At 39.8% G+C, this 22,395-nt stretch overlaps 2 protein-coding genes across 2 annotated transcripts in view; one reads left to right on the top strand and one right to left on the bottom strand.

Moving 5' to 3' along the window:
* Nucleotides 1-1,938: 1,938 nt before the first annotated feature.
* MEX3C (mex-3 RNA binding family member C) lies at nucleotides 1,939-22,123 on the bottom strand. The gene is made up of 2 exons (XM_045790126.2): nucleotides 21,085-22,123; nucleotides 1,939-4,969 (listed from the first exon to the last, which is right to left on the bottom strand). The coding sequence occupies exons 1-2, from the start codon at nucleotides 21,824-21,826 to the stop codon at nucleotides 3,741-3,743; spliced, it is 1,971 nt and encodes a 656-aa protein (XP_045646082.1). The 5' UTR covers nucleotides 21,827-22,123; the 3' UTR covers nucleotides 1,939-3,740.
* The window catches only part of LOC123787399 (uncharacterized), a 258,659-nt gene continuing 257,597 nt past the window's right edge, over nucleotides 21,334-22,395 (top strand). Inside the window, exon 1 of the mRNA XM_087869794.1 lies at nucleotides 21,334-21,469. The gene's annotated coding sequence lies outside the window, so the exon portion shown is untranslated. The remainder of the gene's footprint in view (nucleotides 21,470-22,395) is intronic.

Raw genomic sequence — 22,395 nt, 5'->3', positions numbered from 1 at the left:
TCTTTACTCTTGCTAAAAACCCGCTTTGCAAGGGAATTCCTTTGATAAAATCCTATACAGAAAGAATGACGTCCCATCATAACTGAGCTGCCAGCCAACCCAAGTGCTTTCGTCTAAGCACCTACCTTCCAAGGCTGGGAAAAGGGAAGACAGGTTACCTCTGCTATCCAAAAGTTTGCTTTGCACCACTTCGCTTTTATGCAAGACCCACATTAGTACCTGTTTTTATTAACCAAAACAAATCTGAAGAGGATTTTCACTTTTTAACTGCTTCTTTGCTTTATGCCTTTTCAGCTTACAAAAGATTTTATAGGAACGTTTAATTTTGGATAGTGGGGGAAACATGTAATGTCAAGTACTCAGCAGCAGGTTTGCTAATTCTTAACTATTCACATTGCCGATCATCCAGTGGTGAAGCAATACCCTGGTAACACAAGTCCACCGGTTTCCTAGAGCCTCTCTCCCCCCAGTACTTCCCTAAGCAAGAAAATGAACGCAAACATCTGAGGAAAGGCAGCTCTAGACTTAGAACTTGGGTAAGTGCTTCTCAGTTTTGCTAACGTAAGTTTCAGACAGCTTTGGCTTCCTCTGGCAAGGAAAGCCTCCGAAGATTATTTTCAAGGTCCACTGAAAGATCTTGACCTTATATTAGGTACAAGAAATTCATATTCATCGGTCATTCAGTCCATCATTGGAATTGTATAGCTACAGAGGCCCACCCCCTTGTCTGAGGATGTTCCCAGACCCCCAGTGGATGCCTGAAACCACTAGTACCGAACCCTAAATGTACTGTTTTTCCCTATACGTGCATACCTACGATAAAGTTTATTTATACATTAGACACAGTAAGAGATTAACAAGAATGAGAAAACAATGATAACAATATGCTGTAAAACAAGAGTTATGTAAATGTGGTCTCTCTCTAAATATCACCACTTCTTGTGATGAGATGAGAAAATGCCTACACGAGGAGATGAAATGAGGGGAACGACACAGGTGTTGTGAAGCTGTGTTAGGCTACAGAGGGTCACCTGTCTCTTGGCCGGACAGCAGCCGACCGTGGGTAACTGAAATGGCAGAAAGAAAAACCGCGACTCAGAGGCACCAGACTATAGCACTGCGACACACCCAAGCATGTCACCTTCATACCTGTGGAGGTTAATCCTAAAGCTAGCAAAGCAGTTCTAGGGCAGTGATCTTACCCAGCATCAAATCTATGTTCGCCAGTCTTCTAGCACAGGTGAAGAATTTCTGTCCAAAACCTACCATGAAAAGCCTCGCTGCGGCTGTGTAATATCTCTAAGAATGAACAGAATTTTGGTTTCTTTAAAACATCTTGGAAAGGTCTTTATTCTTGCTTTGTTAACAAATGGCAATAATTTACTCCAATCAGTATCAAATCATTTCACTAATGGAGTAATATTTTCATCAACCACAAACCTTTCAGAAGGTACTTCGTGACTGAAAGTTAAAAACTTGTACCTTCGTATCAGAAATAAATTTGTTTTCTAGAGTTAGTGATAAAAAGACAAAACCCTGTAACAAAGGATAGAAACTGAGTAGAGTCTAAGTGGATTCAGGATTTTTGTGAACATCAATGTATAAGAAGTCATTATTTACAATTAGGTTAATAATAATTGTGGTCAACAGCACAAATAAGCAACTAAACAATCTAAAACTCACTAAATCTCTGATTTCACTGTAATGTAACACTCACTTAAAGGAAAAGCTAATTTTGGATAGGAGCATAAGCAACACATTTAACACTAAGAACACACTAAAGAAAATAAAAAATAAAAAATAAATAACTCCAAGAATGAACACAGGGAGCTGGCTTGGGAGAGGGGAAGCTTTGTAAAAAGAAAATGTTCAATTCTGGCAAATGGCTATCTTCCATTCTAAACTAATGATTGCATGAAAAACACCAAGGAGAATACATTCAAGTTAATGGAAACAAGTCTTTATTAAGTAACTTTTAATATCAGAAAAATAAAACTCTTATAATTCTCTTTACAGCAAATATATAATATCAGTGCTTTGGCCATCTTAAGTTAAAGGCCCTTTATCATAAAATATATGGTTTTAAACTTTACTCAAATTGAATTTATAATCCCTATGACTTCCCTACATATACATAACAAAAGAGTGTAGTAAAATTAGCAAATACTAAACTATATTGATAATTTATCATTCTTAGTTTGTGGTTTTTAGAAACAGTACACGCACCTAATATATGTCGATTCCTTGGCTTATTAGTTGCAGTGTACAATGCAACAAAATACAAAATACATGCTTGGTGAACATTCGTTCATATCTACAAGACGGCAGCTAAGATTAGGTTTCAATACTGACATTTAACTATCCTACAAGCAATTAGCATTACATCATAATATGCCATCAAGGCAATTTTTATACTGAAAAAATCAAAATAAAAACCGTTATTTGTAAACTTTTATACGAAATGTAACTCTTCAAGTGGAAATAAAAAATAAAATTTGTCTATTTACTATTCAATACACATAGGATTTTCAATTTTTTGTTATATTGAGAAAAAAAGCTCTTTTGTGTTGGGAAAATAACGCTTCAAAAAATAATTAGTAGAAAAACCCACCAGTATATTGTTTTGTCCTTTCAATGCCAGCACAGATTTGGGAACATACTGAGGATGAAGTTATAGACATCCACAGGTGAAATGTAAAAGTGTATCTTAAAGAAATCTTTCCTTGTGATTGGAAACAGTTTTGAAATGAAGTAAACTGACTGAAGGTCATCACAGCTGCTTTTGTAAATTATGCTAAGGGCATTATTATCCCTCTCTCCCTCCCCCTCCCCTGAATTACTGAAAAATAAAAACATATTTATAATGTGCAAGACAGATACGGATTGAACATGAGATGTTTCACATTTTGATCTAGTCTAAAACTTAATCAACAGCTTGATCAGACTAATGAATGGAATGTTCGCATCCTCAATTATTAGCCAATATAGGTGCATCCCAAAGCCCTTCCTGAAATGGGAAAACCCAGGTGGCCATTTCCACATTCACCGAGGGAGGCAATGGGTAGGAATTCACAATCGACACAATTGCATTCCTGATCCACTGATCATACCAGCCGTGAGCATTCTGGGCGAGATGAAGGTCAATGTAGCAGTTTCTGTCCCAAATTATAACCAGTGATCGAGTAAACTGCCATCAGCCCTATTATTACCAATAAGTAATCACAATGCATTAAAAAGTTACTTGCAATCCTGCAGAATTAGGCATAAGTTGTTGTAAAATAAAAAACGAACCTGTTTTGTCAAAACTGGCAGTGTAAAGAAGGCAGCACTGGAAGAGTCTGAATCGTCTGTAATGCCAAGTACCCTCCATAAACTCTTAATGTGGCTAGGCTTTGGGACCCATTGTTTTGAAATCTAGACATATAAACTTTTCTCATAGGCTCACACAACCTATGATTATCTTCACTCAGCCAAGCTGAACTTCAGTTTTAACGATTCTTATACAAGCTATGTCTCTGGGTCTACAGGATAGTATTAATAATTCAAACCAAACTAATAGACAAGAGACCACTTAGGTTTAGTGTTACCATAGCAGCCTTTTATAAGTTTACTAACAACTTTAGCCTAATCCCAATAAAGCCTGATAACAGTCATAAGAATTCATTAGGAAGTTTACTGGGGGTACCATTTTACCCATGCCTTTACGAGTCCATATATAGTATTTATGTATATATATATAGTTAAGAGTGAATTTGGATTGCCTGAGTAACAGCTGTCTGGCAAACTGGACATGATGGCGTTCTCTTTTCACAGATCTTGTTGGCACATTCCATGCAGAAGAGGTTGTGGCCACATGGAACTAGGGCAGCAATAACTTCATTCTCAAAGCAAATCACGCAATCGTGCTTTCGTCTTGATTCTGGAGGTGAGCTAGAGGTGGAACCACCATTGGAAGAGGAGTAACTATTGGTACCATTAGAAAAAGCAGGGATGTATATTGGAAGGCCAACATGGTTGCCTGTACTAGGTGGGTCGCTCCTAACCCTCCGAGCAAGTGGGTGTTCAATGCTCTCAGGAAATGTAGGAGAGAGACGAGGAGTAGATGGCTGACTTCCTCTACGCTGAGTCTTCATGTTACCAGAAGGATCACTCCCAAAGCCAGAGAGTGGGTTAACTGGTTCAAACGGAGTCCAGATAGTTTGAGCAGATGATGTTGGTAAAGAGTCAAAGGCAGGAGAGTCAACTGCAAGATCTTCTGAGCCTACAGATGGTAGTGTATCTCCAAACCAAAAGTTTCCTGTGCTAAATGGGCTTGTTGGACTAAAGTCAGCCAGCCTATTGCTTCCAAAGTAGGAATCTGTGGAACCACTTCCCAGAGAACTGGAACTATCATTTCGATAATTGGATATCATTCTTGCGCGGCTGGGAGGAACTGGATTGGAGGAGAGCCACGCAGAGCCAAGAGTGCCACCTTCAAAGCTTACATCGGTACCGTTGTAATGGAAATCATTTTCTTCATTGAGTTCAATATAGTTTCCTGTACGCATGGCGATATGCATTTCTATTTCTTCTCGCGCTCGGTCAACATTTTCAGGCATCCCTGTCACTTCAAAGACAGGCTCCTTATCTCTGCTTGGAGTTACTATGTATGTGTGGGTCTGCTGCTGAATTCTCTTAATAGTTGCTCCTTTGGGCCCAACGACCAATCCTACCACACGATAGGGGACCCTCACTTGAACGGTGGTTTGACCTGGTAGATTTGGACTACATGACAACCCTCCCAGGGCAGGGCCATTTTTGTTTCGAGATGCACGGATCATGGAGAAGTGCTCTGCAGCTGAGAGAATTTCTCTTTTGGCCATGGCAACATCTTCTTTCCGTCCAGTGACAACAAAAATGGGCTCTTCACCACGAACAGGTGTCTTGATATACGTGTTTGTCTTGGCTCTCAGTGCTTTAATTTTACAACCTGTTAGGAAGAAAATATTTCATAAGAATCAACTACTATGTCAATAATATTGATAAAGACAAATCACAGAAAGCTCAAGATAAATGTCCACTTCTGGGCAGTTTTTTTCTTTATCATAAAAACTTGTCACTAGATCATGAGAAAGCTTTCCTAACTCCACAAACGCTCCCCCATCCTCAGGTACACTTGCCTGCTGGTCTTTCACTTAGGAAGAGGCAGCACCTCTACTTGGAGATCTTAGAAGTCACGCCTAGTGCTTCCTTCTCGTTATCAGTCACTGCAGACGATGCACAGAATACTCTGTACAGGCAAACTATACCATGCGCAGGTCTGACATTCAGAACGATCATAATTAACTCCCTTGCAGGATGTCGGTGGCAAAGAAAAAAGACTAATGCACATGTAAGACACGGAATATCTACTGTCTCATTCAATCTATACAATAAGCTTAAGAACTAGGTTACTTCACTCCTTTTATTGTTAAGGAAAATGAAGCTTACGAGAACAGTTAAACCTACTCTAACTTCAAAATCATTGGTCTCTTTGTCAGTCTGAGAACCTCAAATTTCGCACAACTCTAAGACAGAAGTTGTTTAACGGACTTCCACCTATTGTCATATTTTAACATTACTCTTTCCCCTGTAAAACTCATGATGAGCAAAATGCTCTTGGCTCAAAGGTCATCTCACATCTGCTCACATCAATTGAATTTGAGGCTTACTAAGCTATCCCCATATCTGGTTATAATAGTTGTACTCATGCATTAACTAAATTAACTTTGACATAAATCAGTGAAATATGAATGTAAAAAAAACTGTACTTGTATGAAAATGAAGCTGATTATTTTTGAAAATCTCAATAAAGGGGTGCCTCAGTCAGTTAAGCATCTGACTTCCTATCAGGTCATAATCTCAGGGTCCTGGGATCAGCCCTATGTCTGGGCTCCACACTTGGCGGGGAGTCTGCTTGTCCCTTTGCCTCTTCCCCTGCTCATACTCTTTCTCTCTCTCAAATAAATAAAATCTTTAAAAAAAAGAAAAAGAAAAGAAAATCTCAATAAAAGATGTGTACCCTGAAGAAAAAAATAGTGTTGCTGAATTATGTATAGGTGAGACAACTGTAAAGGCCTGGGGTAAAAAACTAACACGGAATGACACTGCATTCACTGTAAAATTCTTGCTAAATTCAAAAGAAACACATTGGAAACTCTATGGAACATGGGCATTGGATCTGATTTTATTAAAAGACTACTCGGATTGGCAGACCCATTTTCAAATAAAAGTCTTTGGCCCAAATCCTAAGTGCATTTAAGTTAAAATATCTGAGATGCATATTCATAACTATCCATAATTCTTTAATTAACTTTTTAGACAATCATCAATTCCAATGCCAACTATGTGAGATTAGAGGGCTTCAAAGTGTAACTTAAAATGTCATATAGACAACTAAGGCATAGAACTCTGGGGTTATACTTTTCAAAGATCTTAATGTGAAGCTTGCTAGAATAGATTTGTTCTCATGAATGTATCATGTTATTCCTAGGTTCCTCAAAATGAAGAGACCAGGTGCTCTTGAAGACACATGTCACACTTTGGACAGTCTTTTTCTTGAAATTTTCTTCCCTCCCCTTTTTGCCCCCAATAAATTCATAATGTATAAAAACAAAGTCTTTATATATCATTTCTAACCTGTATAACTGCCACCCCCCCTCCCCCCTGGTCTCCTTGCCTCCAGTTCCACCTTACTCCAACCCATTCTCTATATTCATTTTAGTCAAATGATGGCTTCTAAATAAAACACAGATCACGTGATCACTTCTTTGCATAAAGTGCTTTAATGGCTCCCTTTTACCATAAGGATAAAGTCCAAACAATGTGGCACACAAGGCCCCTCTTTACCTGGGACTTGATTACCTCTCTCTAGATACATCTCTTTACTGGTCATCTTTTCCCCTTCCTCACTTCTTCTTCTTTTTTTAAAGATTTATTTGTTTGAGAGAGAGTGTGCGCGCACGGGGTGGGGGAGGGGCAGAGGGAGTAGCAGACTCCCTCCTAAGCAGGGAGTTCCACGCAGGGCTCCTTCCCAGGACCTTGGGATCATGACCTGAGCTGAAGGCAGAGGCTTAAACCATTGAGCCACCCAGGCGCTCCTCCCCTTTCTCACTTCTTAAACTCTGCAGTGTGCTTCTACCATATTAAACTCCTATCCATGCTCCCTTGCTTCCATGACCAGAAAGTTCCTTTGTCTTTGCCTCTATACTCCCACCTCTGCTTGCTTAATTCTTGCTGGCCATTCAGATTTTCGTTTAGATGTCTCATCCTCTGCGAAGGTTCCTATCCCTCAGGACTGCTTTGTGTGCCCTTCCTAAACATTCCCAAACCAGTGGGTGGTTGACTAAAGTATAGGCCTTTGGGGTGCCCATATGACATGTGTTGAAACAAAGATCAGTATTCTTTGTAAGAACATTGGGCTTTTCTTACACATATTGCTTTGCATCTAATCTTTTTTTTGCTGAGCTTTTCAAGACTTCCATATTCTAGCCCCATACTGCTAATACAACTTTGTTGAAAGGAGTTGATTATGCTAACTTCAATTATAACATATTCAACATAACTTTATTCAATCTACCATTGGACTTATGGATCTTAACCCAGACCTATTCCCCCTTCCAACAAAATGTAAAACTTACCAAAAAAATGGCTTTTTTTCTCACTGCTGGATCCTAGGTACCTATCATGAAAACACTTTGAGAGTCAGGTTTACTCCAATCTGAGGTTCTATTCATCTGAGAAGACTTGGTGGGGAGTGGCTAAAAGCAACACTGCAAGCAAAGCACTTAGTGCAATAACTGGATGAGGAAAGAAGGTCCAAGGGGAGGGGGTGGCTTGCAGGCTACCAAGAAATTACTACAATGAGTTGAATTTATGCTACTATAAAACTCAAAAGTTTTAACTATAAAGAGTGCTGCTGTAAGTTTACATCTATAATGAACTACAATATTAAGTCAATGGTGTGACTTTTGACTATAAGACAAAGTTACTGCTTTTGCTCCAAAATAGAAAGTTAGAAGATGAGAGCAATAAAACTTTTATATCTACTTATTTATACAGACTGAATCTCCAGAAGACTCCCTCAATTCAGCACAGAAGGTGTTGCTTGGGGCTGTGAACTGAGAGCACTTCCCATTGGCCAATCACCATGTGACTGATGGGGAGCTGCCCAAGAAATTCTAACAGGCTAATGGAAACAAATAACCAACTGTCCACGCTATACATTCAGGGGCGTTATTGTTATTATTCAGATACTCTGGGCGACAACTTAACAAGAAGGCAGTCTGCTGGCACCACATTTCTAACAAAGAGGGTCCTGTTCATCCTGCAGAAAAGCACTGGGCAATTTCTATTAAGGACAAAGAGAGAAATAAGAAAAGGGTCTGGGGTTAGCCCCTCTCAACCCTTCCTAATATTGACCACTAGAAAGTTGAATTGAGTAAACTTCTCCAAATAAATACTTTTGAGACTATAAGCAACTGTCAGTTGACCTTAGTAGATACTTTTCGTTTAATACCTAGTAAGTATATTATTAACTAAGAAAATATGCCTAAAGGTACACAAAACACTCTTTGGCCTATGGTTGGTACTAACAAAGAGGTGCTTAATAATTGGCTCAATAGGAAGACAGAAGACAAACATTTTGAGCAGGAACCACTTCTGAGATAGGAGAGTAAGAGGCCTATCCTGCCCCAAAGGACAGTGTCTATAGGTTTTGCAGATCAGGGTTGAGATAATGGGAAGATTGCACAGCCAACCCCTTTAAACCACTACCAACAAAAACAGAAGAATGTATTTGTTCTCTCTGCTAATTTTGTTAAGACAGTTTTAATACAGTAGTCTCAACTCAGATTAGGACTACAGGAAACCTCATCAATCAAATTACTGTTTCTATAAGATCATACATATTCTGAGTTTCAAACAACACATGATTTCTAGAAAAAAATATATATATATTCTAAAGTTGGGGACAATTTGAATATAGAGAGTTCCAAATAGGCAACACAAACTAAATAAAAAATAAACTTGTTTTATTATTTTACAGGTGAAGAAGGTTCAAAAGCTTTTTGGAGTATTTTAGATTGAGTTTCGATTTGAAAAGTCTAAGATATTTTAAAAAATCATGGAAGAATTTATAATCTCAGAGCGGCACAAAACTCAGAAGCCATAATAAGAGTACAGATAAATTAGACCGCACTTAAAAAAAAATTGCTGCATGGCAAAAGTCACCAAAACAATGTGAAGAAGTAATTATTTATAACTTACACAACAAATGGCTAATTTCTCTCTCTCTTACACACATACACCTGGCCCTATGTATCAAAACACTAGAACCCAATTAAAAAATAGGTAAAAGAAACAGCTCACAGAAAAGAAAATATATAAGCAGCTATGGACAATGAAAATTCCCATTTTCACATGAACTGAAGTAACTTTTTCTACCTATAAGACTACCAAATATCAAAACCAGAGCTAGTAAGAACAGGGAAAAGGACCATCATATTTAGCAGCTGAGAGTACGAACTGCCCGAGGGCATTTTGCATTATTTATCAAAATTACAACTCCATGGATCTTTCTGCCCCTACAATCCCACTCAGAGAATTGATTCTGTAGAAATACTTGCACAGGTGCAAAATGACCTTTGTATTATATTACTTGTTTGTATTAGCGTGCAGCCAGTATAGCTATATAATGGAATACAGTGTAGTCATAAAACTGGTTGATTTAGGGGGAAAGGGTAGGAGGGAGACTTAATTCTCCTTTACACTCTAATTTTTTATAATTTTGAACTATACAAATGCATAAGCTTTTTCCAAGAAATATAATTAAATCAGAAAACTTTTTTAAAAATATAAAGAAATGACACATTTTACTAGACTTAGCATATTAATTAGACTTTGGCTAGAACAGACATTATTTTAAATTGTATGAACAGCAGGGCAAATGATATCATAACTTCAAATGTGAACAAGGCTTTTTAATTCTAAGAGGTGAAAACTAGCAATTTTTTTTTTTTAAGATTTTATTTGACAGAGAGAGAGAGAGAGAGAGAGAGTGCAAGTGCACAAGCAGGGGGAGCAGCTGGCAGAGGGAGAAGCAGGATCCTGGGATCACAACCTGAGCCGAAGGCAGACGCTCAGACGACTGAGCCATCCAGGTATCCTAACAATTGTTTTCTTGTAGCTATAGACAAAAACCAACCCAACCTATGGCAATCTGTGTACCAGAATGTGTAGAGGTTAAGGACTAGGATAGCACCAACTTTCACAGTTGTAATTTTATTTTGATTTGGAAGTAAATTCCCCAAATAAAAAGTCTCCAACCTATCCCTGGTATAAGAACCCATTTCCTCTTTCTATATCACTGTGGCTAGAGCGGTGTTTTGCCTTAAAACCTTTTAGCTGCAGCCAGAATTATGGTCCCTGCACTTCCTGGTACAGCAAAGGTCCTGTCTTGCTTCTCCAGAGTAAAGAGAACCACTCCCACCAGATGCCTCAGTGATTAAGAGGGAGAGATCCCCTACTGCTGGAAGAGGAGTAAAAGGAAGAAAAGGAACCGAAACGATGGGATCTTCAGTGCTTCTCAAACCATGGATTACAATACCAATTTAGGAGGTTGCAATCAACATTTAAAAAGAAAAAAAAAAAACAATGCAAAATTCAACATGTTCCAAATATATGTACAAAGGGCTGCAATGCCAAATGTTCTTTTGCTGGGGGGTGGGGTGCTAGTATCACAGAAAAGTTTAATAGTAGTCAGTAGCCCCAAATGATGTGAAGTGTTGCTGATTTTTGACAGAGTATTTTGTTTCCCAGAAATTCATTGTATTTTCCATTCACTCCATAAATTACATATGTCTTACATACAAGGTGGCTCGAGAAAGTTAAAACCCTTACAAACACCAAAACTTCATTATGCGTATATTTTCACTTTGGGTCATCCTTGGCATGTACCTTTTCTTAAAAAATTCCCCCCAAGAGTTTTGTTTTGAGGGAAAAGGATCCTACTAGGGTATCAGTGTATGTGCACACACATACACACTTACTTTAAATAAAGAGGGGGAGTGAAAACTCCTTGAGTAGCTCTTTACCTTTGAGAAAATTAGAACTCCTTGGCTTGACATTAAAATCTTCCCCTACCAATGCTCTCCCATCAAGTAGACAGAACCTACCTTCTTCCAGACTTTATTATCTCCTAAACATGTCTTGTTCCTCTTCTATCTCTGCTCAGATATTTCCCTAAATAACATGGAAAACCCTCCTGGTACTTCCCCTCCACACCTTACATTATAGCTTCTGAGTAACAAACATGGCCGTTTGGCAGATGAGGCTATATATGTGAAGGGCTCTATGAACTCAATAATAGTACAGACAAAGGTATTGACTCTTATTATTATGGCTACCGCATAGAAATCTTCCAAGGCACAGTTTAAAGGAAACAATGTAAGAAGCAGAAAACCGATCATCTGTAGGCCTTGGTTCTAATCTATCTAATCTAATCTAATCTAACCAATTACTTCTGATTTCAGTGTTAGGTCATTCAACCTCTAGGTCCTTTCCAATGCTTAAATTTTTTTACCAAGTCCCTCTTGTCCTAGGAAATACTGTCACTGCTTCTTTTTTGGTCTTAAAAGCACTTGGGACAATCAGATACTACCATATTTCTCTCTCTCTCTCTCTCCCACACACACACACACATCTATTCTACCCTCTCCTTAAGGAAAGGTAGGTTGAGTAATGGTTGGGAACACAGACTTTGGATCATCACTAACCTGCTTTGTGAACTTTAACAGGTCACTAAACCTTTATCTCTCCTTCATGGGTGAGACTGATTAAAGATACTTCTCTCACTTGGTTTTTGCAAGGATTAAATTAAATCATGTATTAAAAATGCTCATTACTATGCCCATTATTCAAGTAGGTATGTCAGTAAAGTGTAATCTTTCAGACTACCCAACTACCCCCAAAACACTTCTTCAAGTATTTCCTGAGTAAAATGATCCAGTACCCTTAGCTTTCAAATAATAAAGATTTGTCACACACTTCTCAGTTTTCCAAACTCTTCTAGATATATTCTCATTTAATCATCATAATAGTGTTTTAAGCAGGGCAGGAAATATCTCCCAGCTGGAATGTCAGATCTCAAACCCATGTTGTCTTAACCCCAAACTCCTTTTATACTACTCCATACCATTTTTCTCTAAAAGCACTAAAGAAACACATTATTTCATGTTCCATGATATGTTAGAATGAGGGAGGTCCTTTTCCCCTCATGGGACAGTCTGGACACACTATTCAAAAGCTCCTTTAACTTTACAGGGACTCAATTTCAGTATTATATATTCAAAGACTGATGAATATTAGCTAAATCCCAATAAGAGAGTGTTTCTTATATACACAAACTTAACTCAACATTTAAATAAATGGTTTAGATTAGCAATGCAAACTATTCATAAATGCACAATAAAGAAGTAATAGCTTTCCTTTCTAGGGTTCAAGTTTCCTTGTAGCTCTCCTAGTCAAAATCCTTTGAAATTTTTTTGTGAAGAATATAGTCTCATTATAGATATCACTGACAGCACTTCAAATAGCTTCATTTATGTGATTTTAGTTTTGTTGTTATCAGTATTCACAGTGACATCTAATGCCTTAAGTACATGTCTACTGCCCTTAAAACAAAGTCAATCCCACGTTGACTGGCTCCTTACATAAAGGGTTTGGGATAAAGGCAACAGAGAAGAAAATCCCAATTACTGCAATATGGAAACTAGAACAGTAATAGTAAAGTGGCAAGTCTAATCCAATAATCCAGTTCAATAAAATAAACAGCAAGTATTTACTTTGCTTCAGGTACTTTAACTGACATCAAGGATGCAAAGACTAAGATTCAGTGCTTGCCCTCACTGACTTGTATCAACTCCAAGCACCAGAAGGATTTGATGTCTACACATGTTCAAGTACAGATATTGATCTCTTCTTTTCTTTTCTTATACTGTTGGTGGTGTTCAAACCTATATTCTTGCTGATCTTTTGTCTGCTTGTTCTACCACTTACTGAGATAGGAGTGTTAAGTCTTTAATTTTATTAGCTTGAGGCCCTGGGTAAGTTACTTATATCCGCATAGATCAGTTTCGTTATCTGTATGGTGGAACTGAGAATGGATCAAATGAGATAAACTGTCTCACACACTTGAAGGCTTATCACTAAAAAAAAAAAAAAAAAAAATCAAATCAATTTTCTATAGTAAGTTGAAAAACACTTAAGGAATTTATCTCCTAAAGATAAAACTTTTATTTAGATTGTACAAAACATGTTAAAATATTATCAACTTCACAAAACTTGGAGGAGATATGTTGAAGTCAGTCTAACTGGGAATTTGAAACCCAGTGTAGTTTTGCATGATTTCAGGGATTCTTTCCGGACAAAAATCAGAATGTAAAAGTTATAAGAAATAATCTAGCTCAATCTCATTTTATACATGAAGAAAACTGAAGCCCAGAATTGCCCAAAATTATAAACTGATGACTCCTAAATAGACCATTCTCTCAACCTGCCTTATTTTTCTAGTTGATTCTTAAACTAAATTTAAAATGCCCCCTTTTTTTTCACTTAGACAAGAGGACTGAAACAGTTAACAACAACAACAAAAGGCTTATATTTGGCCTTTCACTAAAACTGAAACACCTAGAAGAGGGTGTAAATTAGAGATGAAAGGTCAAACAATTTTCCTAATTGGGGATTTTAAAATTAGGTTCATGCCTGTCAGAGGACGTTAATAGAAACTACAGAACTACTTTTGTTTGGGTACCATATAATAGATCAGATTCATTTGTAAACTTTAAAAAAGATACTGTGCCTAATTTTGTCAGTGGTACACCCTGGGAAAACGTAATGAAGTGACAATTTTTATTTTCAACTAGCATTTGCTCAGAGTACGAATCTAGCAGTAAAAAAATTTATAAACTTTATCCTACCCCATATATAATTTATTATCTCTACACTTTCAGTTGTGCCATGAATTTGTACTAATGACATCTTCTCAAACTTGACCCCCACAACAAATGGGGTGTGAGAAGGGGCCAGGAAGAACAAGTAGATGGAACACGTTTTTTCCCCACAAGAATAGAGACTCCGCAAAGTTAAGTGATTTGTCCAAGGTCACAGGCAACAAGTGAAACCAAGTCTCTAACAAGTTTTCTAACTCCAAGTTCCAATGTCCTTTCCTACAGTATACTAAAATAGTACTGATGGAAAGGTAGAAGTCAAAGGGAAGATGAATGGTATAGAAGGAGGAACAGTAATAAAAAGGTTAGCCCAAAATGCAAATACTTTTACAATAGTAACCCATTTGGGAAGTTTTTTAGTTGTTTGGAACTATTCCCTCCCCACTCTCTTCCAACCATGTTCAAAAGACCAACTACTTCATGCTAATCTTCAACTACACCTGCAGTTTTCGCTGAAGAAATGTCTTTACCATTTCAAGTCCTAGTCTTATTATTCCATGATACAACTTTAACTATAGTTAAATCAGGCTTCCCTGCATACAATGAATTGCAGTTTTTGCTTACTGGACAAAGAAAACAAACCATGCCCACATGAATTGTTCTTAAATCCCAAACACTGGCATCAAAGAGGTTCTAATGTTACGCAGTGCCATTAAAATTTTCAAATTCAGTTGGAATAAAGATTCGATCTAACCCAACGGCATTAGGCTGTACATACATTTAATTAAGTGTAGTTGGGCTTGGTAACACAATTGGAAAATTATTTTAAAAGTTTAAATATCAGATTTAATCTTTAAAAATGTCCATATGATACCTAATGGTAGCATGGGGGAAAAAATTAAAAGTAAACCCACAAATTATGGTATATAAGCCATCTGGGAGGCATTAAGATGCAGTTTAATAATAATAAAAAAAACCTATCACTTTGCAATCATCTGAAGATCAATGGGGCTTTGAAATAGATTTTCCTTAATTTATTTGGAGTTTTCTAAAGGAGGATTTTCACTGAAAATACACTTACCTATTTAGTATCTTATGAACATTATTACCTATTTTTTTCACTTGGGAGTTCGACTTTAAATTACAAATTCTACATGGCATAAATTAAAGATTCTGTAATAATCCCTTTGATCATAAAATAATACTGTGGTAGTCATCATGGGCACTAATATTCTGGCTCTCTTCTGTGGGCACACGGTTGTAGTGGACTTTCTCACCTACTTGAAGGTAGGTGTGGTCAGATGACTTGCTCTGATTAATGAAATATGAGCAGATATAATTATTATTTCCGGATTTAACATTTAAAGACCAGCATGTCCTATTCCATTGTCTCTTATCCTGCAGGCACATGGGAAGACCAGCCAACACTTGAGATGGTGGCCGTTGAATTGGCCTGTGTCCTTGAATGACTGAAATGAGCAGAGCCCCTGTGAATAATAAACCTTTATTGTTTTAATATTGAGATGTTGGGCTTTGTTATCACAACATAATTTAAACCTATCTGGACAGAAGTGCCATGTAAACAACAGGCATTCAGACATCAGTTGAGTCTAGTTCTTTCACATTAGAAGACTATAACGTGTGAAACTGCTAAAGCCAGGAAAGGTAAATGAAAGAGTGGTTCAACTTAATTTCAGATTTAACTTAACAAAAATGTGTGCTTATCACAAGTTTCATGTGTTTCAATTTATTTTTGTATCATTCAGTGTCTAGAGGTATTATAGATATGATTACATCCAATAAGATTACATCCGCTGAGGAGGTATCTAAAGCCTAGGGAGTTTAAGTGACTTGTCCAAGATCACAAAGTGAGTTACTGGCACAGAGTAATCAAATTTAGAAATTTTCATTTCTGATTGCTGATTCTTTCCAATATACCAGAGTTGAGCAGAGACCGTTAAGGGAATCTGGGATAGTTTTTATACTAAAACATACATTCTGAAACATTTTTGTATTCAGTTTAAGACAAAAGTATTAACTCCTTCAATATGTACAAATATCAAATTCATTCAAAACCAAATCCACAAAATACTGAGCACAATCTTGTAACTAAATGCTACCTTTCCTTGAAAACTTAAGCTGTAAGAAGAGCTACCTAGAATTCCAACTCATAAACTTTGTTGAAAAGTTTCTAAAGAGAAATCTCTAACAGTAACACTTTTCAAATACTTGACACCCTGGATCATTTTTAGATTGCTGGTAACCAGGGGGTAGAAAATACACCCTTATATTACCACTTTATTTTCCATTTCCTCCTCGTGAATCAAAATGGTTCGTTAGCTGAATAAGGCAGGAAGAACAGGCAGTAGATTCCCCACCCATTTGCAAAACAATAATCATTGAACCTTTCCCAAGGGTCCCAGAGCTAATACAAACTATTATCAACTAAATTTAAATTTTAAAGCCTAGAAGTTACAATATTTGCTTTTTAAAGCTAGCATGTATATAACACAAATTAACTTTCTGAACTATAAATGACAGAGAATTTTTAGTTAGACATAGAAGAATGAGAATATTAGAATGATAACTGTACCTTCTGGGTAGCAGAGACATCAAAATTTTATTAAATAAATTAATTTGGATAGTGACGATATTAAGTTATCCATACTAGAAATGCAGTATTCCAAAGCTCATGATTAGGGCAGAAATTAACCCAAATATCATTAACCTTCCCGAGCAGGATGTGTGAATATAGAGGCAGCAACTTAAATCTTTGATGTCAAACTGGTCTGAACCCAAGTTCCATTTTTTGAAGAGGGTTATCTTTTGGACCTTCAGTTTCTACATCTGTAAAATGGGGATAATGGCCTAGCAGGATTGTAGTATCTGGCAAAGAGAAGGCCAATAATCCCCCCTGCTACATAAAAGAAAAAGACATTGTATTTTAGCATTCTTCTAAAACAGTTTGTCCTCATCGAATGTCCTCATTTCTTCTTGAATAGGGAATTTATGTATGGCTAGACCAAAGCTTCTCTTTTTCTCCTGGACAAACATACACAAATAAGCATACACCTTATTTCAGTTGTGTTAAAAATTGAAGAGCGGTTCTACCCTAAGAAAACTGGGGGAAAATGTCACAAAGATGCATTTATGACAACGTGAAACACTGTAACATATTCATCATTTAAAAAGTGACCACATACACAACCACTGGGAATCAGTGGAGACAGAGTATCTCAATAAAGAAGAAAACAATTTCCAAAGGGGTCTAGCTCAGTGATAGCCAAAGTAGGGTACAAGAAACTCCGCTGGAGTGCAGGAAAAAAAATTAGAACTCCAATTTCCATTTTTACCCCATTCTTTAAATTTTTTACATGTTTTATAGTGTACACATATCATTCATACATAAATATTCAGACATTGGGAGTACAAGCTTAATTTTTTTGACAAGGCATACAATCAAAAAAAAGCTGGAGATGACTTTTCCAGACTATGAGACTAGAGAACACACATATAAAGTCACTAATGAAAATAGGTGAAGACCCACATTAAGCTTAAACAGTAACATAAAACCTTGAGTTACAAAAGTTTTTAAAACAACGGAATTTGTGACATTCAACATTTACTTATAATGTAGTTAAGAATGGGTATAGAGTTCTACTTTAGTTTGCCTTTTAGTCTAACTGGATATTAATGACTGTACAGAGTAGAACAAAGTCCATTGCCTTAAATTAAACCTCCAGTTAACCACTGTGAATGTGTCCTGCAGGTAGTACATTTAACAAAAGTTAAGTCTCAAGTCTGCTGTCAGGTTTACCCCCAATGTCCATATTCTAAAACTTGTTTGATTATACAAAAAGCCTCTTTTAGTTCCTAGCTTTATTTTACAGTATGGTTGGTTTCAATATGAGATGCAAAGCTTAAAAGAAGGGGCCAATTTAACATTTGCAATGACCATATGCTACTGAGGAGTACAAATATGAGGTCAACACTGCCAACTTTCATCACTATCGAAAGCAGTTGTTTGGCTTTTTTTTAAAGATACTGGAACCAGAGGCCATTTATATGAGTTCTAGTCTATATGACTCAGAATTCCATTTGTCCTACCCTTTGCTTCAGAGCTGAAGTCAGAAATGTCTCCATCTGTGTCATAATTATTTCCAAAACCAATTAAGAGATGGCAAACAGAAAATTATGACTCCAGGTAATGAATAAAATGGCAAGAATGGATAATTCTTTAGAATGAAAATTTAGTTCATCCAAAGCAAACAAATAAATTAAGTGATTAGCCCTGTTTATTTACTTAGAGAAAAGACAAATTATCACACTTTTAAAGGATGCAGGGGTGCCTGGGTGGCTCAGTAGGTTAAGCATCGGACTCAGGTCATTGTCTTGCGGTCATAGGGATCCAGCCCTGCATCTGGCTCCACTCTCAGTGTGGTGTCTGCATCAGATTCTTCCTCCCTCCCCTTCCACCCCTCCCCACTCTTGCGCACTCTTTCTCTCTCTCAAATAAATAAATAAATACAATCTTTAAAAACAAAAAATAAAAGGATCCAAACATTATAAGTTGTTTTGTCCTCCAAAGGAGTGGGAAAACACTTCACAGGTTTTATTATGGTGCTGCTGGGGGGTGGAGGTAGCAAAGGGGTCAATGATCCACTGGAGGCAGGAAAAGGGGGGCAAGACTCTCTGCTCTTAAGAGAAGATAGAGGATGATGACATACTTTTAACAGTACTGTCAACTCTGGGAAATATTAAGCGTAAGAGGAATAGTCAGCAATTCGTCTCCACGTCCTAAGACATAAATAGAACCACATTTCCTTATTAACCAATAAACACAGCCCAATAAGCACAGAAAAACTAAAGACTTAATCTCATTTGCTATTAAATAAGTTATAAAATGTTTAATTATTTTAATAGATGGTACAAAATAAAAACTCTGAATGAATTCATTTTACTTTTAAATAATGGATTTGTATAAAGACAACAGTTTGTGCAATTAGGGACCATTTTTTTTTTTTTTTTTTTTTTTGTGCTTTAAAGGGCACAATACAGATAAGGACAAAAGTTTGTATTAAACTAAACATACAAAAGATTTCATTATCTTGTCCCTCATTCAAACTGGCAAGTAAATGTTCTTTTCTTTTGTTACCATAAACTGGCACCATAAGCACACTGAAGCAACTTGTGCTGAGGAAGTGCCATCCTAGTACAGCATTAAGGGTTTCTCATACTCTGTCTGAATGCACACCTTCCTAGCCCCTTTCACCACACCCTTTTAAAGCCCCCAAGTATCAAATAAAACAAACAAAACAAAAAACAACCCCCCCCCAACTTTCTAATAATACGTAGAGATTATTCCTCCACACCTTTCCTCACATTGTTCCTCAGTCATTCTTCATCTCCATTTAAGTCCTACCCATTCTCCAAGTCCCTCCAGGGTTGATGTTCTCACATGTATGACTGTTTGTCACACACTATGGAGAGTGCCATTAAGGACACATTCGTTTAGTGCCATTCCACTGTTGATTAGACTGTTAGTTTCTTAAGGGCACCAAGTTTGTCTCAATCAATCTCACATTTCCAACTGCCATAAACTCAACACCTGGCAAAATAGAAGCTTGAAACACAGCAATTCCCTGATATTCTTAATGGAATGGCCAACTCATTCTGGATTTATAAATTCAGATATTACAATTTCATCCTATGTAAGGTGAAACAGTGCTCTCCTGGATTGGTATCGTTAAGTATTGCAAAACAAAACCCCCCAACCCCCCCACCAATAAAACAAACAAAAAACAAGGCATCTGAATCTTATTTACTAAACTATAGGAATAAACTCTCAGTTGAACGGTACCAGCTTTGAACTGTGCCTTTAAAGTACCAGTCATCAGGCAGTCTGAAATAAGCTATCTCCTTTAACCAGATTTCAGTCGGGTTTTTCTTATTAAAATCCGAGAGGTAAGAAATGAGCCAACTCTGATATTTGAAACCACCATTTCCACAGACCTCTTATTTATGTGTACTTTAGACCACTTGGGAAAGATGAGATCATTTAAGCAGCAGCGCCATTATTTCTCTTTATTTGACCCCAACAATGCTCTCAACCTAACAGTAAAGAGACATGCATCAACCGGGCTAAGCTACATTATAACAAGGCACCTGGGGGTAATATTTACTCCCTTAGTACAGGAGGGGAAAGCTATGCTAAAGAGCAGAGGACCTTCCCTAAAAATGTCGGATACTGAGGTACTCTGGGCATCCCCTTCCCCCACCTTCACAAATCTACTCCTGGAATCTGAGACATAGGTCCTTTGTCTGAACAATGTGGGAGGAGTCTGTCTGCAGTGCTGGTGTGCTGGCAAGTGAAGAGAATTTAGTGAAAACTGTATAAACGCATAAAGTTCCTTAACTCATTTACCTTACTGTCCATTTTTTTATTCATCGTGTACACTAGAGTGTTCTAAAAGATAGCCAATGTGCCTTTTCGAGAGTTAAAATGTATCAGAAGAGAATACAAAAAAATCAACAGAGAGTTAGGCTGCTCTTCAAAAGCTAAGTTTCTGAATAGCGGAGGGGTGGAGGGGGGTGATGGTGTTACCCACCACTTGAACATTCCCTTCCCTCTGGAATGAGCTCTTTATACAAAGCCTCCATTTCTGTCAATTTCTTCAACTGAACAAGCTGCTGTAAGGTAAGCTGAGTGCCTTTTATAAGACAGTCGGCTGCGCAAACTTGCAATCTCGCAGCTTTCCGTGCACAACACGGAATCCACAACCGACCCGACCTTTTACCACCTCACTGAGGTTTCTGGTGCCACGCCAGCCTACTGTTCCACGAATACAGCCCGAGTAAAGTGAACACCACCGGATTGGGTGGCTCGAGAAACTTAACACCTTTTACCATGCAAAACCCAGCGGAATACCGTGGATTTTCGCAAGGTGACCCATCTTCTCATCTCATCTACCACGGTTTCTCGCACAACCCTTCGCGATGGACTTGGGGGACTCGCCGGGTTCAATGTTGCTGCTCGGAGCTCTTTTCTTTGGTCTCTCCCCCACACACACACCCGGGGGGCCAAGCCCAGCTGGACTCCCCTCCTCCCTGCCGCACTCACCCTGGCGACCGACAATCTCGGCGACATGCTCGGAGCTGGGAACCGGGACGCACTCAGTGGTGTTGACGCTCTTCCTCCGGAGCAAGGCCGCCTGCTCCCCGTTTAGGGCGGCCGCCGCCGCCCCGCAGCCGCCGGGGCCGTAGGCGTGGGATAGCATCGCCGCCATCATGCCCTGGGCATCTTCCCCTCCGTAGAGCACCCCCGCCGCCGCGGCCGCCGCGGCCGCCTCCCGGGCATCGAAGCTGGTGGCTGGCAGCAGCACCGACCCCAGGGACCCGCCCGGGATCGGCTGGGTCTGGGAGGCGGCGGCCGCGGGCGGCGACAGCAGCAGCAGCGACGGCCGGTCCTCCTCCTCTGCCTCCTCCAGCTCCTCCTCCTCCAGCAGGTCTCCGTCCAGCTCCGCTTCCTCCCCCTCCTCCTCCTCGTCCTCCTCCAGCTCCAGCTCGGCCGCCTCCGGGGCCCCGGGCCGGCCGGGCGGAGCCCGCTCCTCCGGAGACAGCCCCGCCGCCCGCCGGGCCTGGCCCTGAGCCGCCACCGCCGCGGCCCGAAGCGCCGGGGTACCGGGCTCCGCTGGGCTGGGGTCGTCGAGGCCTAGCGCGGCCAGGCGCTCCCTCAGCAGGAGCCCGTCCCCCTCCAGCTCCGGGCCGCCCGCGGGCGGCGGCAGCGGCGGCGGTGGCGGCGGCTGCGGCAGGGGGGCCGGGGCCGCCGCCAGGGCCAGGGCCGCGGAGCTGCCGCTCGGCATCGCGGCGGCGCGCTGTCAATGGCGGCGGCGGCGGCGGGCGGGTCAGGCGCGGCGGACGGCGAGCCCCATGGCGGACAGGGCTCGGGCCCTGTTCAGCGCGCAAACACCTTTCCTCTGGGGAGGCTGCGGGGCTGGCGACCCGGGCCGCGGAGCGCCAGGGCCGCCCGGAGACTGGAGAGGGCGGGGTGGAGGGGCAGAGGAAGGAGGCAGAGGTAGGTAACTAGGTGGGTGGGTGGGGACGGCAGCGGGGCGGGCTGCTGGAGGTGGCAGCGGCTCCCCTCTCAGGGTTTCTTTTGTTTCATGGCCTTAACCAGCCCCCGGCGCGCGCGGCGGCGGCGACGCCCCACGCCGCTCTCCGAATGAAGCCGGCGGGCTCTGATTGGCTGCTTTTAATCTCTGGGAGCCCGCCCTCTCCTCCCCGCAGCCTTCTAATTCCTTTCCCTAGCCCCACCCCCCCACCTTCTTCTCGGGCCCCGCCCCGCTCCTCCCCAGAGCTCTCTGATTGGGTGACCGGGACAAGCCAGTCCCCGAAGCCTTCTCCTTCCGTCCTCTCCCCTCCCCCCCTCCCC

This window comes from Ursus americanus, chromosome 19 (genome assembly GCF_024610735.1).
Source record: "Ursus americanus isolate L20-20 chromosome 19, mUrsAme1.1.p, whole genome shotgun sequence".
Classification (NCBI taxonomy): domain Eukaryota; kingdom Metazoa; phylum Chordata; class Mammalia; order Carnivora; family Ursidae; genus Ursus; species Ursus americanus.
This window is presented reverse-complemented; position numbering and strand designations above follow the sequence as displayed.

Bases quoted from the DNA above. Each gene is read 5' to 3' on its own strand.
- MEX3C (XM_045790126.2), bottom strand. From the start codon at position 21,826: ATGCCGAGCGGCAGCTCCGCGGCCCTGGCCCTGGCGGCGGCCCCGGCC. The intron at 4,970-21,084 runs GTGAGTGCGGCA...TCTTCCTAACAG, and splicing joins CGAGATTGTCGGTCGCCAGG to GTTGTAAAATTAAAGCACTG.